Below are 19,799 nucleotides of genomic sequence, written 5' to 3'. Positions count from 1 at the left end.
TATGTCTTTACCGTTAAGAGATATCGCAATATCTTGGAAGTCTATGATATGACCTTAGTTGCGAAATCTTCGAATCATTCCAAAACTTACCTCACTTCACTACGCCACACGTGAGATATGGTTAGGAGTTCTTGTTAAGCATATACGAAGTACTTGCTGTTTTCATCCATCGTTGAGTCCCAACGATGATCCATGAAGACTATGCTGCATGTATCCACCCGACCAAGACATGATACATCAACGAAGTCAACGCCAGGACATATTGTGTCTACATCACATCAGCAAAGCACTAGGAGATTAAAGTCATGTAAGCCGATCCTAGACAACCTTGTCGACCTTTACACGAAGTCACTGCCGAAGTCAACCTTCCAGAAGCATGTCTGAGGAACTAGTCTGCCTAACTATTCGTATGTAATGCTTGTAATTCTCAATTGGAAGTTCTGTCAAACTCAGGGGGAGTTTCCAGATGCATACTCACTTGATCTTAATGTACTCTTTTTCCCTACAATTAGGAGCATTTTTCCCACTGGGTTTTTGCTACCTAACTAGGTTTTAACAAGACACCCATCCTGGGCTAGTCATACCCTTGTGAGCTCTTCTACTTATGTCCAGAAGACGTATAGTTTTGACTTAATGCAACTTCTCACTTTTCTCCTTAGTCTATGGGTTTTTCTCCCACCTTAGGCTTTACCATAGTAAGGTTTTGTGAGTTTTACCTTTTATGCATTCTTCCGTTAATTTGAGACTCACATTCGCTCATTGTGCCAACGACTTCATCAATTGTACTTACTTCATTGCTGAAGACATGATGCATCATTTGTTTGAGTATTTACACACTCAAGGAAGAGTGTTGCAGTCCTATTGGAATAGAAATGTGATTATGTAAATCCTAACATATCTAGGATATCCTTATAGGATTCTACCTTATCTTTTAGACTAGATATTATCCTATTAGAGTTGTAATCCTAAAAGGGTAAGGAAGTAACATTCCCTACTACTATAAATAAAGGCACAATGGGGTGGAATAGAACATACCTCACAATTACACATCTCTCTCTTCTCTCTCTCTATGTTGCACCTTCTCTCTCTTTCTGGCCTTCATAATTGTTCAGTAAATTATGCCTACAACACTAAGCCATTATATCCAAGACGTAAAATTATTGAGATTCCTTATCGAGATGGTTTAATTATTGAGGTAGTTTAATTTAAGTAACCATATTAATTCAATTAAAATAATAAATTGTGTTTAGCCCTATAGCCCTTTGGCTCCCTCGATTGGAGATGGTTTTTTGTCACAAGGCTATGTTTGGCCTATGGCCCTTTGGCCCCTCAGTTGGAGATGGTAAGAAATATGGTCTAGCATTGTTCATTAAAATATTAATTTCTTGGAGAGCAATAGGATCAAAGAGAGCCCTTGGCCCTCCTTCAGTTAGAGATGGCCTTATATCCCTGAATCTCACCAATACCTAGCAAACTTAACCCTAAATTACTAGGACTTATTAGACCATTACCGACTCTTTTTTATAACTGTCGTTTTAAGTACATATAATTACTCAATGTTCAGAGTTGATTTTAGATTGGCCCAAAACCTATTAAAATAGTCTAAATAAACACCTAATGTTTTGAAAATAGGAATATCCATTAGGATACTGGGTAATGTGGATACCAAATTTGGTAAACTAAATTTTGTAAACTAAATGACATGGAAGTTGATGATTAGATTATTACTTAAATGTTGATTAACGTACTTATTTCTTATTGGTCACACATTATTTAGTTTGCAAATTTAGTCTACAAATTTAGTCTACCTAGCATTACTCTAAGGGTGTGTTTGTTTGGCTTCTTTAGCTCTCACTAAATTAGACTGGATTGAAGGGTAAGGTAGTCCAGTGTTTGTTTCTCACCAGGACTAACTTTAATAGGATAAAGTCTCACTCGCCTAGACTAACGGGCTCACTAAACAGTCTTAGGGAGACCCCCCAAGAAACATGGGATTGCTAAGACCGTTCCCTTGCTTCCTAGACTAACGGGCTCACTAAACATTCTTAAGGTGTGTTAGTCCACCTTTTTAGTCCAACACTACACCAAACGCTTCTCTAAGTTAGTCCAACTTAATCTAGTCTAAGCCAGTCCAGGTTAGTCCCGAAATCTGGTGCAATCCGAGATAGTCTGGTGCAACAAACGCACCTTAAGAATACTAGTATTAAGTGACAGCGTTAAGTAATGGCATTAACAAATATACTCTAGGGCACGTTCGCGTTTTAACTGTCACTAGCACATCATTTGTGAAGCTCTAGAGGAAGAAAAAAACACAAATAGTTTGTGAATTTTTAGATTTCATTCAGATTTCATTCGTCGAGCGACAAATAACTAACTGGAACAAATGGCCTGGGAAAGATTTTTCCATGGGTACTTGCAGAAGACCAGAGAGAGAGAGAGAGAGAGAGAGAGAGGCAGACATTCACTGATTCACTAGTGCAACAAAAGGCGTTTCTGTGTACATACATTCTCAACGGTAAAGACAATTTGGATTCCCAGCTCAGATTTTATACAAATTACGTGTAGCCTCAACAACAATTGTCAACCGGTAATGGTAAATAATGGACTATCACTCATTAGTTATTACAGAGTTGATCCTCATGATCCCCGGCCTCCTCGCTGCTTCTTTTCTTCTAGCGCAGTCGCTTCATTTAACATGTCAGCAGCATCCTTGTGCATGTCCAGCTTGGCTAGAGCAACTGACTGCATGTAGAAGGCTGTGGGCCATTCCGGATAGACACATTGCGCTTGCATTGCATCTCGAAGGGCAGCATCTGGTTGCTCATTTAACAGGTAGCATAAACTGCGTCGGGCAAAAACAGTTGGCGAAACCATAGTTCCAACATCTATGAACTGCGCCCAAAAAGAACAAAAGGAATGACTCACTTCTCAAGGCCTTAGTTCAAGATTATAAATCGATGAGCCCATAACTAACACAGAAATGAAACAAAATGTCTCAAAGAGCTATGCCAATCAACGAAAGGTTCCTAATCAAAAGTTCAGTCAATTTATTGGCGTAATTCCAGCCCACAAGATCAAAAATATATAAATAAAACATATACACATGAACAAACAACAAAGTTATACCTGGGAGTAACACTCAATGGCTGCTTTAAAATCTTTGTCCCGAAATGCATAATCCCCTCGTTTCCTTGCCTCCAACATGTCTCTCATCTGTTGAGTCCACTCTTGGAAAGATAACTGAATCCATATAAATTCAAAAAAGATATCTCAGTATAAATTGAATGAGCAAGGATATGCAAGACGCTCTAGTACCACCAAACGTACCTCATTGGTTCCTTCATCATCTCTGTAGTGCGTCATAACCAAGATCTGATGGATTGCTGTGAGGTCCATCCGAGAGCAGGCGTCACCCATAGCAGAAAGGGGACGTTGTGGGGTTGAAGGCGCTTCTTCATGCTTTGGAATTCCAAGCATGACATAAGATGGAACCTACAATCCAGAACCTTGGTAATTAGATTTTTATTGTGAAGTAGCCCTCCTTTATCAACTTAAGAGCACAGCCGAGTATAGAACACATATGATCCAATATTAGGTCATCAGATAAACATAGTTTTGGCCATATAAGAATATATGGATGCACCACAGAGGAATGCCCGAAAAGAGGTTAAAGGCATCAGCTATGGCGAGGATGCCAACCACAACCCACATATGCACTGTGCATGCATCATTTTCCAGTCCATGAGACTCCACTATTTCAAATATAGTGTGAAGTGATTCCTTTTGCACCCAGCCATATTAAGCCATCATAAAACAGCTTATGCCAGGGACATACAAAGTCACTAGTACAAAGCCAAGAATAAGGCACTGAGAAAAGAATAACAGCTTCGTCCATAAACGAGACAATTTAATAATCCTATAGGGAAAGTCTCTTACATCAGGTTTGGTCTGCAGTGGAGCGAGTGTTGCAACAAGGTCCTTTGTATTAGGCCGCTCTCTAGGTTCATATTGGAGACATTGAGAGGCAAGATTAACAACTACAGTTGCTTCCTCTGTAGAAAATTTCCCCTCCAAGTGTGAATCCATTAACAGAATGATATTTTTCCCTCGTATCATGTCAAGTGCCTGTTTACATGATATTTTTTCAACAATGTAAACATTGTGAAGTATGATCATCTTACAAGAGGGTTAACTCTAGATAATAACAGAAGCTGGTAAACAACTCAAAGAGCATGATGGATACACCCAGCATAATGAATTATTGTTGAAATTCATAATCCAGATACCATGATGATGATGATGAAAAAAATTCTAATGTGATGAAACGGAAAAAAAATAAAAATTTATAATTATGCAAATTAATAAAAACTATGATACCAGTTTTGCAATTAGATAAAAAAGAGTGTTCATCAAGTATCAAGAGATGGGCAAATGATATGGAGAGGGAATCAAGTTATATAAAACAGGGATTTTGTTCGTTGATTATTTGTTTCCTATAACATCCAGTGGTTTGAAGACAACTGATGCTCAAATCCAACATTCAGGAGAGATTGAATACTCAAAGATTTTTCTGAGTATCTTACTCCAACAATCAAGCTTAGTATAAACAGATCCACTACAGATTATTTGTAATCACTTTGAGCGAACAATTATAAGTTGACGCACTCCAACATGACTATAGTATAGCACTAAAGACTCTAGTTAGAATAAGTAAGCAAAGGAATAGGACACACTAGCTGTAAAATGTGCATGCCACATTTATAGCAGTCCACTTACATGACTTGGAGGGATGTGCTTCCCACTAAGCAGATCTAGAAGGACGGTGCCAAAGCTATAAACAACACTTTCTGGAGTGACCCTTCCTACAAAGTAAATAAACAACCAGGTAAAGTCGGCATATCTCAAGCAGGAGAAGTTGTTTAGATAGGAAAACTAGAATAGTGACGAGAAATATGATCAAACGGATAGGTGATATCTAGGCTAGAGAAGTTATTACCATTTCTTAAATATTCAGGTGGCGTGTAAGCAAGATTTGTACTGTAACTCTTCCCATCCCTACTATTTCTCATCAAGCCAAAACACGAAAGACGAGGATCACCATCCTACAAGTCCATCGAATACTACATTATCACCCTAAAAACTAATGAACACTGAAGTGACTGAAAACACATTTTAAACAAAGATGATTGAATTTGAGAATCGAATACCTCGTCAAAGAGAACCCTATAAGCATTCAAATCGTGGTATAACGGGCGGCCCTCGGTACTGCAATAATCTAAAGCTTCAGCAATATAAAGAGCCACTCTTAAACGCATGGCCCACTCAATGGTTTGATTCTCCCCTGTATGAACAAGCGGAGCCCAAAAATTAATTTTTGACAAACACAGCAACTAATTCTAAATTTGGAGGAACAAAACTCAAAACATTGAATTGATTGCTTATGCAAAACTTAGTAAATTAGCAGTACAAAGACAAGCACGGTACTGGCACACTAAAAACCACCTCCCCACGACTTCTCCAAATGAAAAGAATGTTTAACATCATCTGGGATTAACATGGCCAACTAAGATCAATGACCGAACCATTAACCAAAAAAAAAAAAAAAAAAAAAAAAAAAAAAAAAAAAAAAAAATGATTAATGGAACGTTTCGTGTTGTAGAAAACTAATGTCAATACCATCTTGCATTTCAATGTTTGTTGTTAAAAAGCTATATATTTAGAGGTACTTCACAAAAGGGTCAATGAGAAATCTTAGAAGCTGAGCTAAAAATAGCATTCTAAATAAACCAGGTGAAGTCGAAAGACGAATAGTAAATAAAGATAGATTTTATTTGGCATACAGTGGAACAAATGTTTAGCCAAAGTATCAGTAGGCATGTACTCAGCAACAAGCAGCCTCTCATCCCCATCACAGCAATACCCAATCAAATTTGCAAGCCGCCGATGCCGCAGCTTCCCCACACCCCAAGCTTCCTCCTGCAAAACCAAAACCCACAAATCATTCATAGACCCAATTCACAAAACGATTGAAAACCCACCAAAAAATACCAAAAACTCAAAAACCCAAATGAAGCAAAAGCACAAAAGCCAAGCTCACCGCAAACTGCTTGGGATCAGGCCACGCCATCTTGGTAAACTTCTTGACGGCGATCCAACGGCGGCTCTGCAGCCGGCCCTTGTAAACAAGATTAGGGGCCTTCTCGCCGCTCTCCGAAACTATGTAGTCAGAGCTGAAGTTGTTGGTGGCGGCTTTGAGGTCGGCGAAGGAGAATTCGGAGAAGGGTGGGGTTCCGCCGGTTTCCGGGTCGGATCCGGAGGTGGGATTCGTGTGGTGGGTCGGGGTCTGGCTGTTGTGAGCTAGATGCTGGGTTTGGATTTTCTCTGGTTGTTGGTTCTCTGAAACTTTGGATTCACAGCAACCCATGACTTGGTTTTCTGTCGGGGTTTGAAAATTCAGTGAGTATTTGAGCTTCTTGGAATCGGAAAGATGGAAGCTTTTTAGAAAACAACCATGAGCTGGTTCCTTGCTGCCTCTGCTTTGAGTGCCTAGTGGGTTAGAAGGAGGGAGAGAGAGAGAGAGGGAGAGAGAGAGAGGTTCCTGGCAGTTTAATGTTAGAGGTTATGGTATTTAAAGCATTTTCTAGTTGCTACAGTTTAATTAGTTACTACCCTTCTATTATTTCCACTAATCACTTTGGTAATTTGATTTTTTTTTTTTTTTTTTTTTTTAATTTTCCCTAAAAAGATAAAGCTTTTATTATATTTCCTTGTGCAAAAGAAAATGGACGCAGGACAACCACCTTCAAGATCTTTGAGCCTCTTCCTCACTAAAGTTTCGCAATGTTCAACATTCTAATTATATTAATTAATCATGTTTTACAAAGTTTTGGTGAGATATTATGCAAATTTTTAGTAATAGTTTTATGTTTTTTTATTCATAATCAGTGTCGATGCAAATTTCCGCCGTCTTCAGTCTTGACGAAAATGCACCTGCAAAACAATCAACACTTTTGATCAAAGATCTAAGCTTCACGTGCCCACGAAGTGGGGAAGGGGATTAGGCCAATAGATCTCTGATGCTTAAGTCAATTTCTTTGAGAGAGTAAAGTGTTTATAGCTTTTTTTTGGGGTAGCAAAAGCTCTGAAAATTTGCTAGAATATGGGGTATTTATAGGGATAGGGTCTGCCACAATATTAGGGTTTTAACCTACACGTGGTGGCATCTTATTGGCCAAGGTGTTCATGGAGAAATATTCTCAAAATATTCTCAAGATATTAAATAGGAAATAATATCTTGAGATAATGGTGTGATTATCCCTAATTTATTTAAATTGGGATTACGTACTTGATTGGAGTCAATATTCAATTGAGAATGTATTAAAGATAGGATTTGGGTAATTAATTAATCCTTATCTTTAATTCCTTGTCAAGGTCAGGTGAGCTGTGGGCAGTTGTATTCAGCTGTTGGGACCTTCAAGGGTGTGAGTTACGCATGGGAGTATCTGAGAAGTCTGCTCATTTATTGAGGTCAATCTTGTCTTTCTAGAATAAAAGTCCATTTGTCGCCTCTAGAATTTTTGGGATTATTTTAGGCTCCACAAATGCCCACACCTACTGTGCTGCATGTAGGAAATGATAGTAGGTGTAGAAATCTCAAGCTGTTTGGGCTTGTAAAGTTATTTTCCAATTTGAACTTGATCTCCTTTCTTGTTTTGGAGATAGACTTCTTCTAGGAAAAGGAAACTAATTGCCCCCAATACCTATTTAATTCTGCCTTAAGCAGGGGATTAAATAAATATGGAAAGCAATCATTATTCCAACAAGGAAGAGAAACCAGAGGAAATTTTTCTTCCCCCTCCCCTAGCTTTCTTCTTTTCTTGCCCTTGCACAGAGTTGTCTCTCATTGTTGTTCTTCTTCTCCATGTCGTACCGAGGTAAGAAAAAATTGAATTTTCTTTGAATTTTTTGGAAGTCTTGGGACTGGAAAAATTGGATCGGCAGGGGCCATGAATGTGGATGACACACGGCAAGGGAACCTAGGGGCTGCTTGGTGGAGCAGCACGGGTTGGCTTGGCTTGGGCCGAGGTGCTGGCAGCCCTCACTTTGAATTCTATTTTCACAAGTTGCCTTCTAAATATTTTTCCTCGTACTTTTTGCAGAGATTTTGAGATGTCTTCCTCCGATCGCAAGAGTGACGAATATTCTCCACCCTTGTACCATCAAGGTGGGCTATTTCAAGGCTGCGCATGTTAAGATCAATTCCGATGAGCTGTTTCGGGATTTTCTTGAGGTGTACAAGCATGCGATTCCGTCAGGGGTTCGCATGAAGTGGGTGAAAAATGACAGCTGCCATAAGCCATGCGGCGAAGGTGCCACTGCTAGGAAAAAGGCTATCAAATTCCATCAATATTACTTTGTGTTAGGATTTACTTTTCCTATGTTGTATCTTTGCTAGGAGGTGATCTGCTTCATGAAATGCGCACCTGCTCAGTGTTCCCTAAATGCAGTCGTGCAATGGTGGGATTCTCAAACTTGAGCAAGTTCTTTGATCTTGGCTTGATCATAAATGAGTTCTGGTACTTCTTCAAGATTGGCCATGAGGAAGGTGTAAGGCAATTGAGGCCTCGCCATAAACTGATCGATGCTTCTTGCAAAGGTGATCATGAGTGGGCAAGAAACACCTTAGAAGTGAGCAAGGAGTAGGAGTCTAACTCTTTTCTTGAGTTGCGTGTCCTGACTACCTTTATTAGTGGTAAGTGAATTGCTTCATTCTTGTCCTGCTTGAATTTTTGTTGAGCTGCTCCATGACTTCAATTTATTGATCGTCCTTCTTACTTTGCATAGATTCGGAGTTTAGCTCAACTCCAAGGACTTCGGCAGATATGAAGAAAGTTCACATCGCCTTAGGCATTCTTGCTGAGTACCATGAGTAGTGCTAGTTGCTCAGCCCTCTTCGTCGGGAGAAAGATGGTCTGCCTCCGAAGGAACAGATAAAGAGGATAAAGGATGAGGCGATGGCCCGTCTGATCGCTGCTATAGAGCCTGCTACCAATGAGGGTGGAAAGAAAAGATCTTCCTCACCTGCTTGCGAGCATTCGGTTGAGAAGAAGCCAATGACTTCTTTTACTGCTCGTGGGAGCTCGTCTGCTACCGAGAAGCTTGTCATTGATATAACTTCCCCCAAGGGGGCGAAGAAAACCGTTGAACATGAGCCTATAAAATTTTCTTCTCTGAAGGTGACCACATTCATTGCTGAGAAGCTTGCCCGGCAGAAGGGTTCGATGGTGCCCCCGATGTCCAGGTTTGTATCAAAGTGCCTGTCGGGATCTAAGCTTGGCTCAGCTTCTGAAAGGCTCGCCATTATGAAGAGCAGGAAGGTGGATTCTACTGCTAAGGTGGCGTCTGGGCCTGTTTCTCCTTCTACCATGATTGACTCATCTACTGAGAAAGGGGAAATCTGCTTGCACGGGCAGTTATGAAAAATCCACCGAGTCTGGGCTGATGAGTTTCCCGCAATCTGCACATTGCTAAAGGCTAATCTATTTGAGGATGTCAACGCATGCGCCAAGTTTGTTGATAGTGTTAGGAAAGTTGTAGTCCGCTCAGACTCTTTTGCGAAGCGACTTGTCTGTTGAAGAAGGTCATCCATAATTGCTACAATGCATAAGACTTTAATCCTGGCAGCTGAGTCTATGCACGTTGTTCAGGATACTATTGAGTGTTCTAAAAAGGTCGAAGTGGCGTTGATGGCTCAGCTTTGCTCGGCTGCTAAAAAAATCGAAAAGCTCAAATCTGAACTCATCGTTTTAAAGAGGTATGATGTTTTTGCCCCCACTTCTGTGCAGTTGGAAATCACTCATCAAAAGGTTGTCAACTTGAAGACTATGCTAAGTGCAACTTAAGCGATGTTGGAGATTGTAAAGAAGGAAGTCAGTCGTGTTTCTTCAGCGGTCGAGGACCTTGAGCATGTTAATTTAGAGCTATGGTCTGCTTGTTTTACCAAGGACGATGAACTTATCTTTATGCATGCTAAAGTGTCTCGTCTCAAAGGGGTTGCTAGTAAGCTTGAGTCCAAGGAAGTGGATCTGCAAGGTGCGCTATCTGTTAGCGAGAACTTAAGAAAGGAACTGTATGAGCTGTAAGGTACTCACACTAGGCTTGTTGAGGAGAATGTGCAACTGAAGAATGAGAAAGATGGTCACAAAGTGGCATTTGCTTCTTGTCAGGCCGATTTCTACAAGTTTGGCTATGTAGACTATCTTCAGGGCAAGGAGTCGGATTGTGAATTTTCCGAGAAGAACTTCGAGACTTTCTTCATTTCTCCAGTTAACATGCTTAATTTCTCATTTAAGGTTACCTTTGGTGGAATAGCTGAAGGTCAGACAGTCTAGGCAGGGGTGGCTGAGAATGGGCTGATGAAAGCTTTGGCTACTAGGAGCGGTGCGGCTGCTGAAGGCTTGGAAGTCAAAGAACCAGTGGTTCCGTAGGCTACCAAGGAATTTTCTTTTTTCTTAGACTTAGGAATTTTCTTCGCTTCCTTTTGGTTATGCTTTATCTGAACTTTGTTGGCCTTTGAGCTGATTTATCAATTTGCTAGAAATTTAATAAACAGTTTTCCTTGTTTTGCTTCATCTTTCTATTTCGCCGTGTTTTTTGCAAAACTTTATTCTAGGACGGTCAGCTGGGTTAGCTGCCTTAAGGAAACAACCGATCTCACATCACCACTTAGGTTTTAGTTTTGTCTTCGGGGCTTCTAGAGCTTTACCTGTAAGAGGAAAAATGCGATTTTTAACTTATAAAGTCGTCAGCAAAACTCATGCTTCTCGTAGAAAGCAGAAGAGGCCACGTAGCTGTTATAGTCGTGACACTCGACTTTAGTGGCTTCTGGAGCTTTGGCCTTCACAGGGCATGTTGCGAGATTTTTAACTTATAGAGCCGTCGGCCGGACTCATGCTTCTCGTAGGAAGCAGAAGAGATCCGCGTAGCTGCTATAGTCATGACATTCGACTTTAGTGGCTTTTTAAGCCTTGGCCCTGCTGGGGCATGTTGTGAGATTTTTAACTTATAGAGTCGTCGGCTAGACTCATGCTTCTCGTATGAAGTAGATGAGGTCTGCGTAGATGTTATAGTCGTGATACTCGACTTTGTCCCAGTAAAACTTAAACCATAAACCATCGGCCAGAAGTGCTGTTTTTAATTAAGAAGATGGGTCCACGTAATCATAGCAGGTGTATGTCTTGGCATAAGGATTGTCTTGGACTGCCAACCGTTGAGTCGTCGGCCGGACGTCTTACTTATAGAAGCAGATGACCCGCGTGACCACTTCAGGCATCGTCCCTGGCTTTTAAAGGCATTTTAGGCGTGAGGTGTATGCGGAATCGCGCCTCAGAAGCCACATCCTTCCGAGTTGCAACTTGATTCCGCATGTCACTTAACTAGTATTGCAATACTTTAAAACCAAGCTATGTTCATAAAGATTTGCATGTCAAGGACGGACCATCTTGTCACACGAACTTTTTCATAGGCAGGTGTCCTCCACTTAGCGTCTCTTCGGGTTAGAGACCTAGGATCCCACGGAATTAAATCCTTCAGTTGGCTAAGTTTATTCCAAGGGAAGGACTATCTTGGCCAATTCTAGGAGTTGTTCGGCTCAGGTAGTCACTGTATTTAGGGGATACTGAGCAGTCGTACCATTCATCGAAGTCTGGATATTTCGAATTAGTTTACCTTCTTCTTATTGGAAAGCACACTTCATGTCTGCCGGGTAGAATGCGTCTTTTGCTTGTCACATTGGTGGTTGAGGAATTAGTTTACCCTCTCGCGCTGGAGAGCTTACCTAGACGGTTGTCGGGGAATTAGTTTACCCTCTTGCACTGGAGAGCTAACCCAGATGGGGCTTTGAGTAGTTGTTGTATGTAGCAATTGAGCCAAGTTTGTGAATAAATCCTTGGATCTTCATTGATAATAAAGAAACGCATCAACTATGTTGGAAGGTAGAAACTACATAACAACTGGGATAATCATCGACCTGTGAGGTCTTGTTCGCCGAATTGCTTGAGACTTCGAACTTATTTGGATAGGCCTAAACAGAGTTCAGTAGGTGATGGGAGATTTCCTCAAGCATTCCTTCACATTGCTAAATGTGGACCGAGAGTGCTCTGACCTGACAAAGATGCCATTAATCCGCATCGTCTTTAATGGGCGTTTAGTGTCAACTTCTGCTACTTACATAAGTCATGTAGCTGGCTTGTCAAGGAATTCGTTACACCAGCCTTCCTTCACCTTCTCCGCCTTAAACCTCTTGACGTATGTGCGGAGTGTTTCATTCGGGTCATTCTTCATGTTGAAAAGGCAGTTGGACTTCTTTTTTATTGAGCGGTAAGACGAATATTCCATAGTGAAAACCAAGGAAAGTTCATTGAAGTTCCAGATTAAAAGTGGCGGCAGGGTGTGGAACCAGTCTTGCGCTTCACCTTGGAGCGTCGTGGCAAAGATCTTGCATATGAGAGCGTTATCATTAGCGTAAAGGGTCATGGCATTTCGGTAGTGCATCAAGTGCATGTCCGGATCTTCGTCTCCTTTGAACAAAGTAAAGTGTGGCAGGCTAAACTTCAGCCGGGGCTCTGTCTACTCGATCTCGTCTGTGAACGGTAACCCGCTCAGGTTGGCCACATCTCTACTGAAGGCATCGTTAGTGGTACCAATGCGTTGGAATCCACACAGCTGCTCAACTACGAGTCTTTGTACTTCCTCCTAGATTTACGCCTGGTGGGTCAGCGGAGCCTCCAACTGCCCCGGTGCTAACCTGCTAGTCCAAGTTGCTATTCGGTATGTCCTGCTTGTCTGTGCCACAGTTACGGTGCACGTGGTCCATTCTGTAATGCTCGTCATCGCTCTTGGTAGGGACAGCCAGTGGAACTTAAGATGGATTGCTCTCTTGCTCTCCCCTAGGCGTCATACGACTGCCTACTCCGTTACCTCGTAAGAGGATCTCCTTATGGGCCTAGCCTCGTATGGACGCTTCTCTTGGAATGTCCTGAGTCCTATTCGGAATGTGGACCCAACCTCGAATGCACACTGACTCGTGAGCCCAAATAAGAATGAAAGCTTCTCTGCTTATCTTGGTAGGAGAAGACGTTTCCCTGAGGGCCCAAATGAGAGTGCACACTACCCGAACGCACGGTTAGTGGTGGCTAAGCTGCTTTTTGTCGGGACGTCGCTGAAATGAGTCACGTTCTTCCTCTCTTGTCCTGCTTCGGGACACCTCGTTTGGGGTGCGTTGCATCTCGATGCGCTTGAGGAGCTGGTTCACTAAGGTGGTTTATTACGCGAGGGCACTCATCAAATTAGCGACCTGCAGGGGCATGTGGTGCTCGCCATTTGGATTGGAAAGTTTGGATAATGGGCGTCTCCAAGTGTGGTGGAAGTATAGAGGACTGCAGGTACAAAACTTGAGCCCAAAGTGGGCATTCTTGCAAGCAAGTGGGGTGAAAATAACCTGAAGTCGATCGCATGATCGGTGGTCGGAATCTAAATCATTGGAGCAGGTCGCGAGGCGCGTTGGACCGACTCATGCTCGCCTTAGGCCTGTATGGCCGTAGGGCTATCACATCGTGGCTTGGGTTGGGCCCCGTTGAGCTGTTTGGCTGGCAGTGGTTGTCGTATTTTGAGCTGAAGTTTGGGCATGTTGCTGTAGTGGGTTGTACCTTCTGCCTCGAACCTTCTGTGGCAGCTGCCAAGTTTTGGGCTTCCTACCCAGGGTTTGGTTAGATGCGACACTGCAAGTGCAGTGGTGATGGGATTAGTGTCATGGCCTGGTGGCCTTACCGCAACCGCTGGGTCACTGCAATGGTGGTGGCGCAGCTTCGAGGCGGTGGGGCTTCTCCCGCCGTCGCATTAAGCCTTGAGGATTGCCGTCGTGGGGCTATGTCCTCGTCTCCACTCTCCGGTCTAAATCCTTGTATGTACGAGGTTCCGTTCATCATGATTTCCGAATTTCCTACCATTGTATCCTTTCCCTAGGGATTGATCAATAAATTTTTCTAGGAAAAATTAATTGATACGACGTGTGGGAAACTCAACGTAATACAAAATTCAAGAAACCAATGCAAGAGGCTTCTTCGAGTATTTGAATCAGCTCTCAATGAAAGCACCAATTTGTTGATGTAAATTTTCGTCGTCTTCAGTCTTAACGAAAATGCACCTGCAAAATAATCAATGGATCTTTGATGCCTAAGTCAGTTTCTCTGAGAGAGTAAAGTGTTTAGGGCTTTTTTAAGGGTATTAAAAGCTCTGAAAATTTGGTAGAATATGGGGTATTTATAGGGATAGGGCCGGCCACAATATTAATGTTTTACCCTACACGTGGCAATATCCTATTGGCCAAGGTGTTTTGGAGAAATATTCTCAAAATATTCTTAAGATATTAAATAGGAAATAATATCTTGAGATAATGGTGTGATTATCCTTAATTTATTTAAATTGGGATTACTTACTTGATTGAAGTCAATCTTCAATTGGGAATGTATTAAAGATAGGATTTGGATAATTAATATTTATCTTTAATTTCTTGCCAAGGGCAGGTGAGCTGTGGGCAGTCATATTCAACTGTGGGGACCTTCAGGGGTGTGAGCTACGCGTGAAAGTATCTGAGAAGTCTGCCCATTTATTGAGGGCAATCTTGTCTTTCTTGAATAAAAGTTCACATGTCGCCTTTAGAATTTTTGAGATTATTTTAGGCTCCACAATCAGCATTAATCTCCTATAATGATTTTTTTTTTCAAATTTTCAGAAATAAAAAATAATAATAATAAAATTTTTAAGATTTCCTCTTTTGAACACAAGCACATTTCTACCTCGACCTATGCCAACTAAAATTTTATTCTGAAGAGTGATCCGCTTCCCCCTTAAACAAACCTTTTAGGTTTGAGGCCATGTGGTTGAACCACACCGAAGAAACTTGGTCCACTAGGTTCCTATGGATTTGCTACTGCTGCTCAAAAGCGGAATGTTGATGTGTATGGGAATTAGAAGGAAAAAGAGGAGGAGGGTATTGAAAGACTTAATAATGAATTTTTGATGAGATCTGTTGCAAATTTTTACTTATCATTTTTATCCGTTTTTTTTTTCAAATTGCCAAAAAAAAAAAGCTTCACTATATTTTTCGTGCGAACAAAACATAGGAATGCAACATGAGTGTATTCATACGTGAACCTTCACCATTTTAATGCTAATTTTGTATAAACATGGCTCAATTATGAAGTTTTATTAAAATCTAATGCAATTTTCTTATAATCTTACCTATCATTTTTACCACATCCATGATCAATATGATTCAAAATGAGAAATTGTATTAGGTTCGCAAGATTGTACAAGGTTTTTATCTACTTTCATCTTTTTTTATTTACTTATTTATAATTTTCCTTAAAACCCCACAAGATTTTCCCTTTTTAAATTAGATTTATAATTTTATGCTGTCATTTAAACTATCCTGAACTGGGGTAGTTTATTATCATATTATTACAAAGGAAAAACTGGAGAAAACATGTTTAAACAAATACCAATTTTCCTGGAATAGTTGACCACTAAATAAATAAATAAAACAGACACACTAAAAGGCAAATTGCAGAATCAAGCATACACCCCTCTTATTTCGTTTTCGGCATTTTTAGCCAAAATTGCCAAATTGGATTACGTAACCTTACCCTTTTTGTTCATCATCAATCATTTTGTGAAATTTTGTGAAATTTTTTTATTAAATAAGCATAGAATAAAAAAAATACCTTCAATTTTTGTCATATTATTTTGGCATTATGTTTATTAAATTGAGAGTATTTTTGTTATTTAGATTCTTATTTCACATAATTTTTTTATGGAGTAACCAAAATAATTGATAATAGACAAACTCAAAGAACACTTTTATTGATTTCAAATCTCATGTTTCTTTTTTTTTTTTTTCTTTTTTTTTTTTTAAGGGATTAGCTAGTGGCTCGCCATGCCAGTCCACCCTTTCGAAGCCAAGAAGATTCACAGAGGTATTTCAATCTCGCCGACCACATTGTGTGATTCATCAGTGTTAGGAATCAAACTCAGGACATGCCGTATAAAATATAGGTCAAATTCATCCCTAATCACTGAACCATCCAATGATAATTAATCTCAATGACTATTATGACTAAAAAAGCTTCATTTTCCCAAATCTAAAAAAAAAAAAAAAAAAAAAAAAGGAAGTGTTATTGGCATTCCAAAAATCTTATTATACACTCCTCACAACTGTATTATTATTTTTAAATATAAAAAATTTGTAATGTAGAGTGTGAAATTTAGAATGCCAATAATAATTTCCTAAAAAAAATTCATCTGTTTTCTTTTGCAGTACTTTAAGTTGTCCTCTATTGCTTTTTCTTGTTTGGCTTTTCCTATAGTACTGCTTCACCGTTGATGGATATATATCAGAACTTGTTCGCTTGTTGGATTTGATTTTTCATCATTACTCTGTGTGTGTGTGTGTGTATGTGTGTATGTGTATCTTAATGTGTATTATGTGCAATAATATCCAATTGGAAGCATATATATATTCTTTCACATAAAGCTCGAATGTTTCTTTGTGGAGACAAATCATGATATGCCACTTAATGTGTTTAACAGTTTGATTCAATCTAGGGCATCATTCATTCCTTGTAGATTTGGGTTAACTCTGTTGGACAAAACAATAAAGTCGTTTTTTGCATTCATGGTTGATTCTCTATTTCTAAATTACAGTATTTTGAGATGCAAAAGTCATGTTTACATCTCATTTTACGTTTTTAGTAAATCCTCTTGTCCAATGGTGAAAATGTAACTTTGAGATCTATTTACTTCTTGCTTTTTAACAGACGGGACTCACCTCTAAATTTACACCTTCACTTATACTTTTCAACGTAGATAGAGATATTTACATTATGTCCATTAAAGAGTTTTCCAACCAAAAAGAAAAACGTAAAACGCGTGTTTGACAACGATTCCATGGTCTAGGTGCATCCAATACCTTTTCCATAAGTTGGTAGAAAGTACTAAAAATTTTCAATACACACAAATAGTAATATTGACATTCTTAATCAATATTAGAGTATATGTAATAGAAGTATGCAAATTTAAGATGTAAAAACAATATTAGAGCTTTACGTGGCATGTAGTTTCAGGATTACTTTGTTAACTAGTGGAATCCACTTTCTAAAGATGTAGAAAACTATAAATTTACATTTTCCGACTAAAATAAGTATTTTACAGCTTGTCATTGGAGAGTTTTTAGCCAACAAAATACTGTAAATGCCTGTTCTAAAGTATTTGGAAGATAGATGTTTGTACAATTAAAAAAATAAAAAATAAAAAATAAAAAGAATTATTTTTAGCTATGCCCTCTAGAACTCGATTTTAATCTCATTTTGTTTCCTGTAACTCAAAAATCGCCACCTTATTGCATGAAACTCAATTTGCTTCACTTTGCCCCTTGAAACTCAATTTTGATCCCAATCCCCCCCCCCCCCCCCAAAAAAAAACTTGAAAGTCAACTTTATAAAACTCAAAATTCACTTCACATTGTCTTAGATCTATTAGTTTCTTATGTGGGTTTGATTTGGGTGAGCTGGGCTAATCAACTTTTTTTTTTTTTTTGCATCTCTTCAATTTCTTTTAAACTTAATATTCTCTAAATGTTGAATGTTGACGCCTGCTGGGGATTTATAATCAAATTCATTGCACATGTTGCATAGTCTTATTAGGTGTTGGGTCTCATATATGTTTTAAGAGGAGACTTATAAGTTTCAAGGAGAAGAGAGAGTCCATGACACGCCCCGATCCCAATATCTCCAAATAACAGGATAGGCACGTGCTAGCCGATACCTGAGGGTGACGAAGCCATTTTAACATGCATGCAACAAAATATATAAATATAATGAAATACGCAAATGCAAAAACGTGTTCAGAGTATACAACTAATCAAGAATAATGTGAAAGGATTATTATAAAAAGGCACAAACAAAGGAATGAGTCATACCCTGAGAAGACTCGAAGATCCCTACGTAGAAATGCCCTGACGCCGGGATCGTGTGCCTCAAATCTAGATCCTTAAGGGGACGTACAACCAAAAAAGTGAGTGGACCACGGTTTATAATAATAGTACTAATAATAAGAAAATCATTTTCTTTATGAACATACTAACCCCCTGTTTTGAAAACACATATAATACTACATAATAGGTTTTCTGAAAACTCTAGTATGTCATGAAAAATGTTTGTAAAACATGTACGTGTAAAACAATGCTCGATAATGGTGTTATTGCCACTTGAAGGCAAATTCATAAATCTTATCAATGCTATACCCACTAGAGGTATCATAGTGGCCTGAAGGCATAACCACCACCAAAGGTGAAGATGTACGACACTAGGTTACGCCAGTGAAGAAATCATGGTCCATCACCTGAAGGTGAAGTTGTACAACTCCAAGTTACACCAGAGAAGATACATATAATATATATATGTATATGCAATAGGTTCATCACCCGAAGGTGAAGCTGTATGACTCCGGGTTATGCCAGAGAAGAGATATATATATATATATATATATATATATATATAATATGTATATGCAGTGGGTCCATCACCCGAAGGTGAAGTTGTACAACTCTGGATTATACCAGAAAAGAAACAAAAGGTCCATCACCTAAAGGTGAAGCTGTACGACTTTGGGTTACACTAGAGAATAAACATATACATATATCACACACTGACACTAGTCTTGGTTGTGTCCTATGTCCATAGACGTCTACATACCCGTGTTATGTGAATGTGTTGTATGATAACCCACTAAATAAGCACCGAAAACATAACTCAAAATCACATATTTGTAACGACCCATCCCCAATATTTTGGGTTTTTATAATTTTTATAGTGTGATATTACGAAAATGTCCTTCGAGGAAAAAAAGTTGACTTTTGTGGACCACTTTGTCTTGTCACATAAGGTCAATTCTGTTAGCGTATTCTTGTAGTACTCGTTGCTATGAACGCGGGGTGCAAGCGAAATTGAATTTGGAGCTAAAACGAAGATTTTATGGGACTTGAAATGATAAAGGTATTTTGGTAATTTTACAATTGGAGATATTTCTCCATCATGGGCCATTAGGGTGGTGACACGTGGCACCTGTGACTCCACTAGAGGTACTGTGCTCCGCTGTGAACGTCGGCGAAGCACAGTACCCCCGGCGAAGGCCCGTGTGCTCCACGCGTCAGCCATGACACGCACCCACACGCTGGCCTAGAAAGCTGGGTTTGGGTCTGAGTCAGATCTGCTAGGTTGGGCCATTTTCTAGGTTAGGCCTGGGTTAAGGCTAATGGTTTATGGATTTAGGCTAGGTTATTGGATTGGGTTTAGGCCTGGTTTACATGGCCTAAATATTTGAGCTGGTTTTGGGTTACAGGTCGGGTCGACCCGATTAGGTTCATGGGTTGCCAGACCCAACGAAGAAGAACATCGGTTTCTAGGGGTTTTGGCTAGAAAACTTCCCCAGCTCCGTTTTGGGGTCAAAACTCAACCAAAATTGATGATTCAAAAGCCATATTGAAGCTGGAAACATGGAGAACAAGTCTATACCAAAGCAGGGCCAAGTTATCATCGGCGTTGGCCGAAAAATGGCTCACAAGCCTCTGGGTTTCTCATCGAAAACTAGAAAACAATTCCCCGAGGCATTTCTGTATCAATTCGTCATCAAATCACACATATAATTGGTAAGTTAACTCAATACATCAAAAAGAGAAAGATCAA

The 19,799-nt window shown here is 39.8% G+C and overlaps 1 protein-coding gene across 1 annotated transcript; it reads right to left on the bottom strand.

Moving 5' to 3' along the window:
- Positions 1 to 2,440: 2,440 nt before the first annotated feature.
- LOC137725910 (serine/threonine-protein kinase BSK1-like) lies at positions 2,441 to 6,589 on the bottom strand. Its single transcript, XM_068464750.1, has 9 exons — positions 6,098 to 6,589; positions 5,841 to 5,976; positions 5,208 to 5,341; positions 4,997 to 5,102; positions 4,777 to 4,862; positions 3,937 to 4,125; positions 3,328 to 3,492; positions 3,127 to 3,240; positions 2,441 to 2,892 (listed from the first exon to the last, which is right to left on the bottom strand). The coding sequence occupies exons 1-9, from the start codon at positions 6,422 to 6,424 to the stop codon at positions 2,638 to 2,640; spliced, it is 1,512 nt and encodes a 503-aa protein (XP_068320851.1). The 5' UTR covers positions 6,425 to 6,589; the 3' UTR covers positions 2,441 to 2,637.
- Positions 6,590 to 19,799: the final 13,210 nt, after the last annotated feature.

This window comes from Pyrus communis, chromosome 2 (assembly GCF_963583255.1).
Source record: "Pyrus communis chromosome 2, drPyrComm1.1, whole genome shotgun sequence".
Taxonomy (NCBI): domain Eukaryota; kingdom Viridiplantae; phylum Streptophyta; class Magnoliopsida; order Rosales; family Rosaceae; genus Pyrus; species Pyrus communis.
This window is presented reverse-complemented; position numbering and strand designations above follow the sequence as displayed.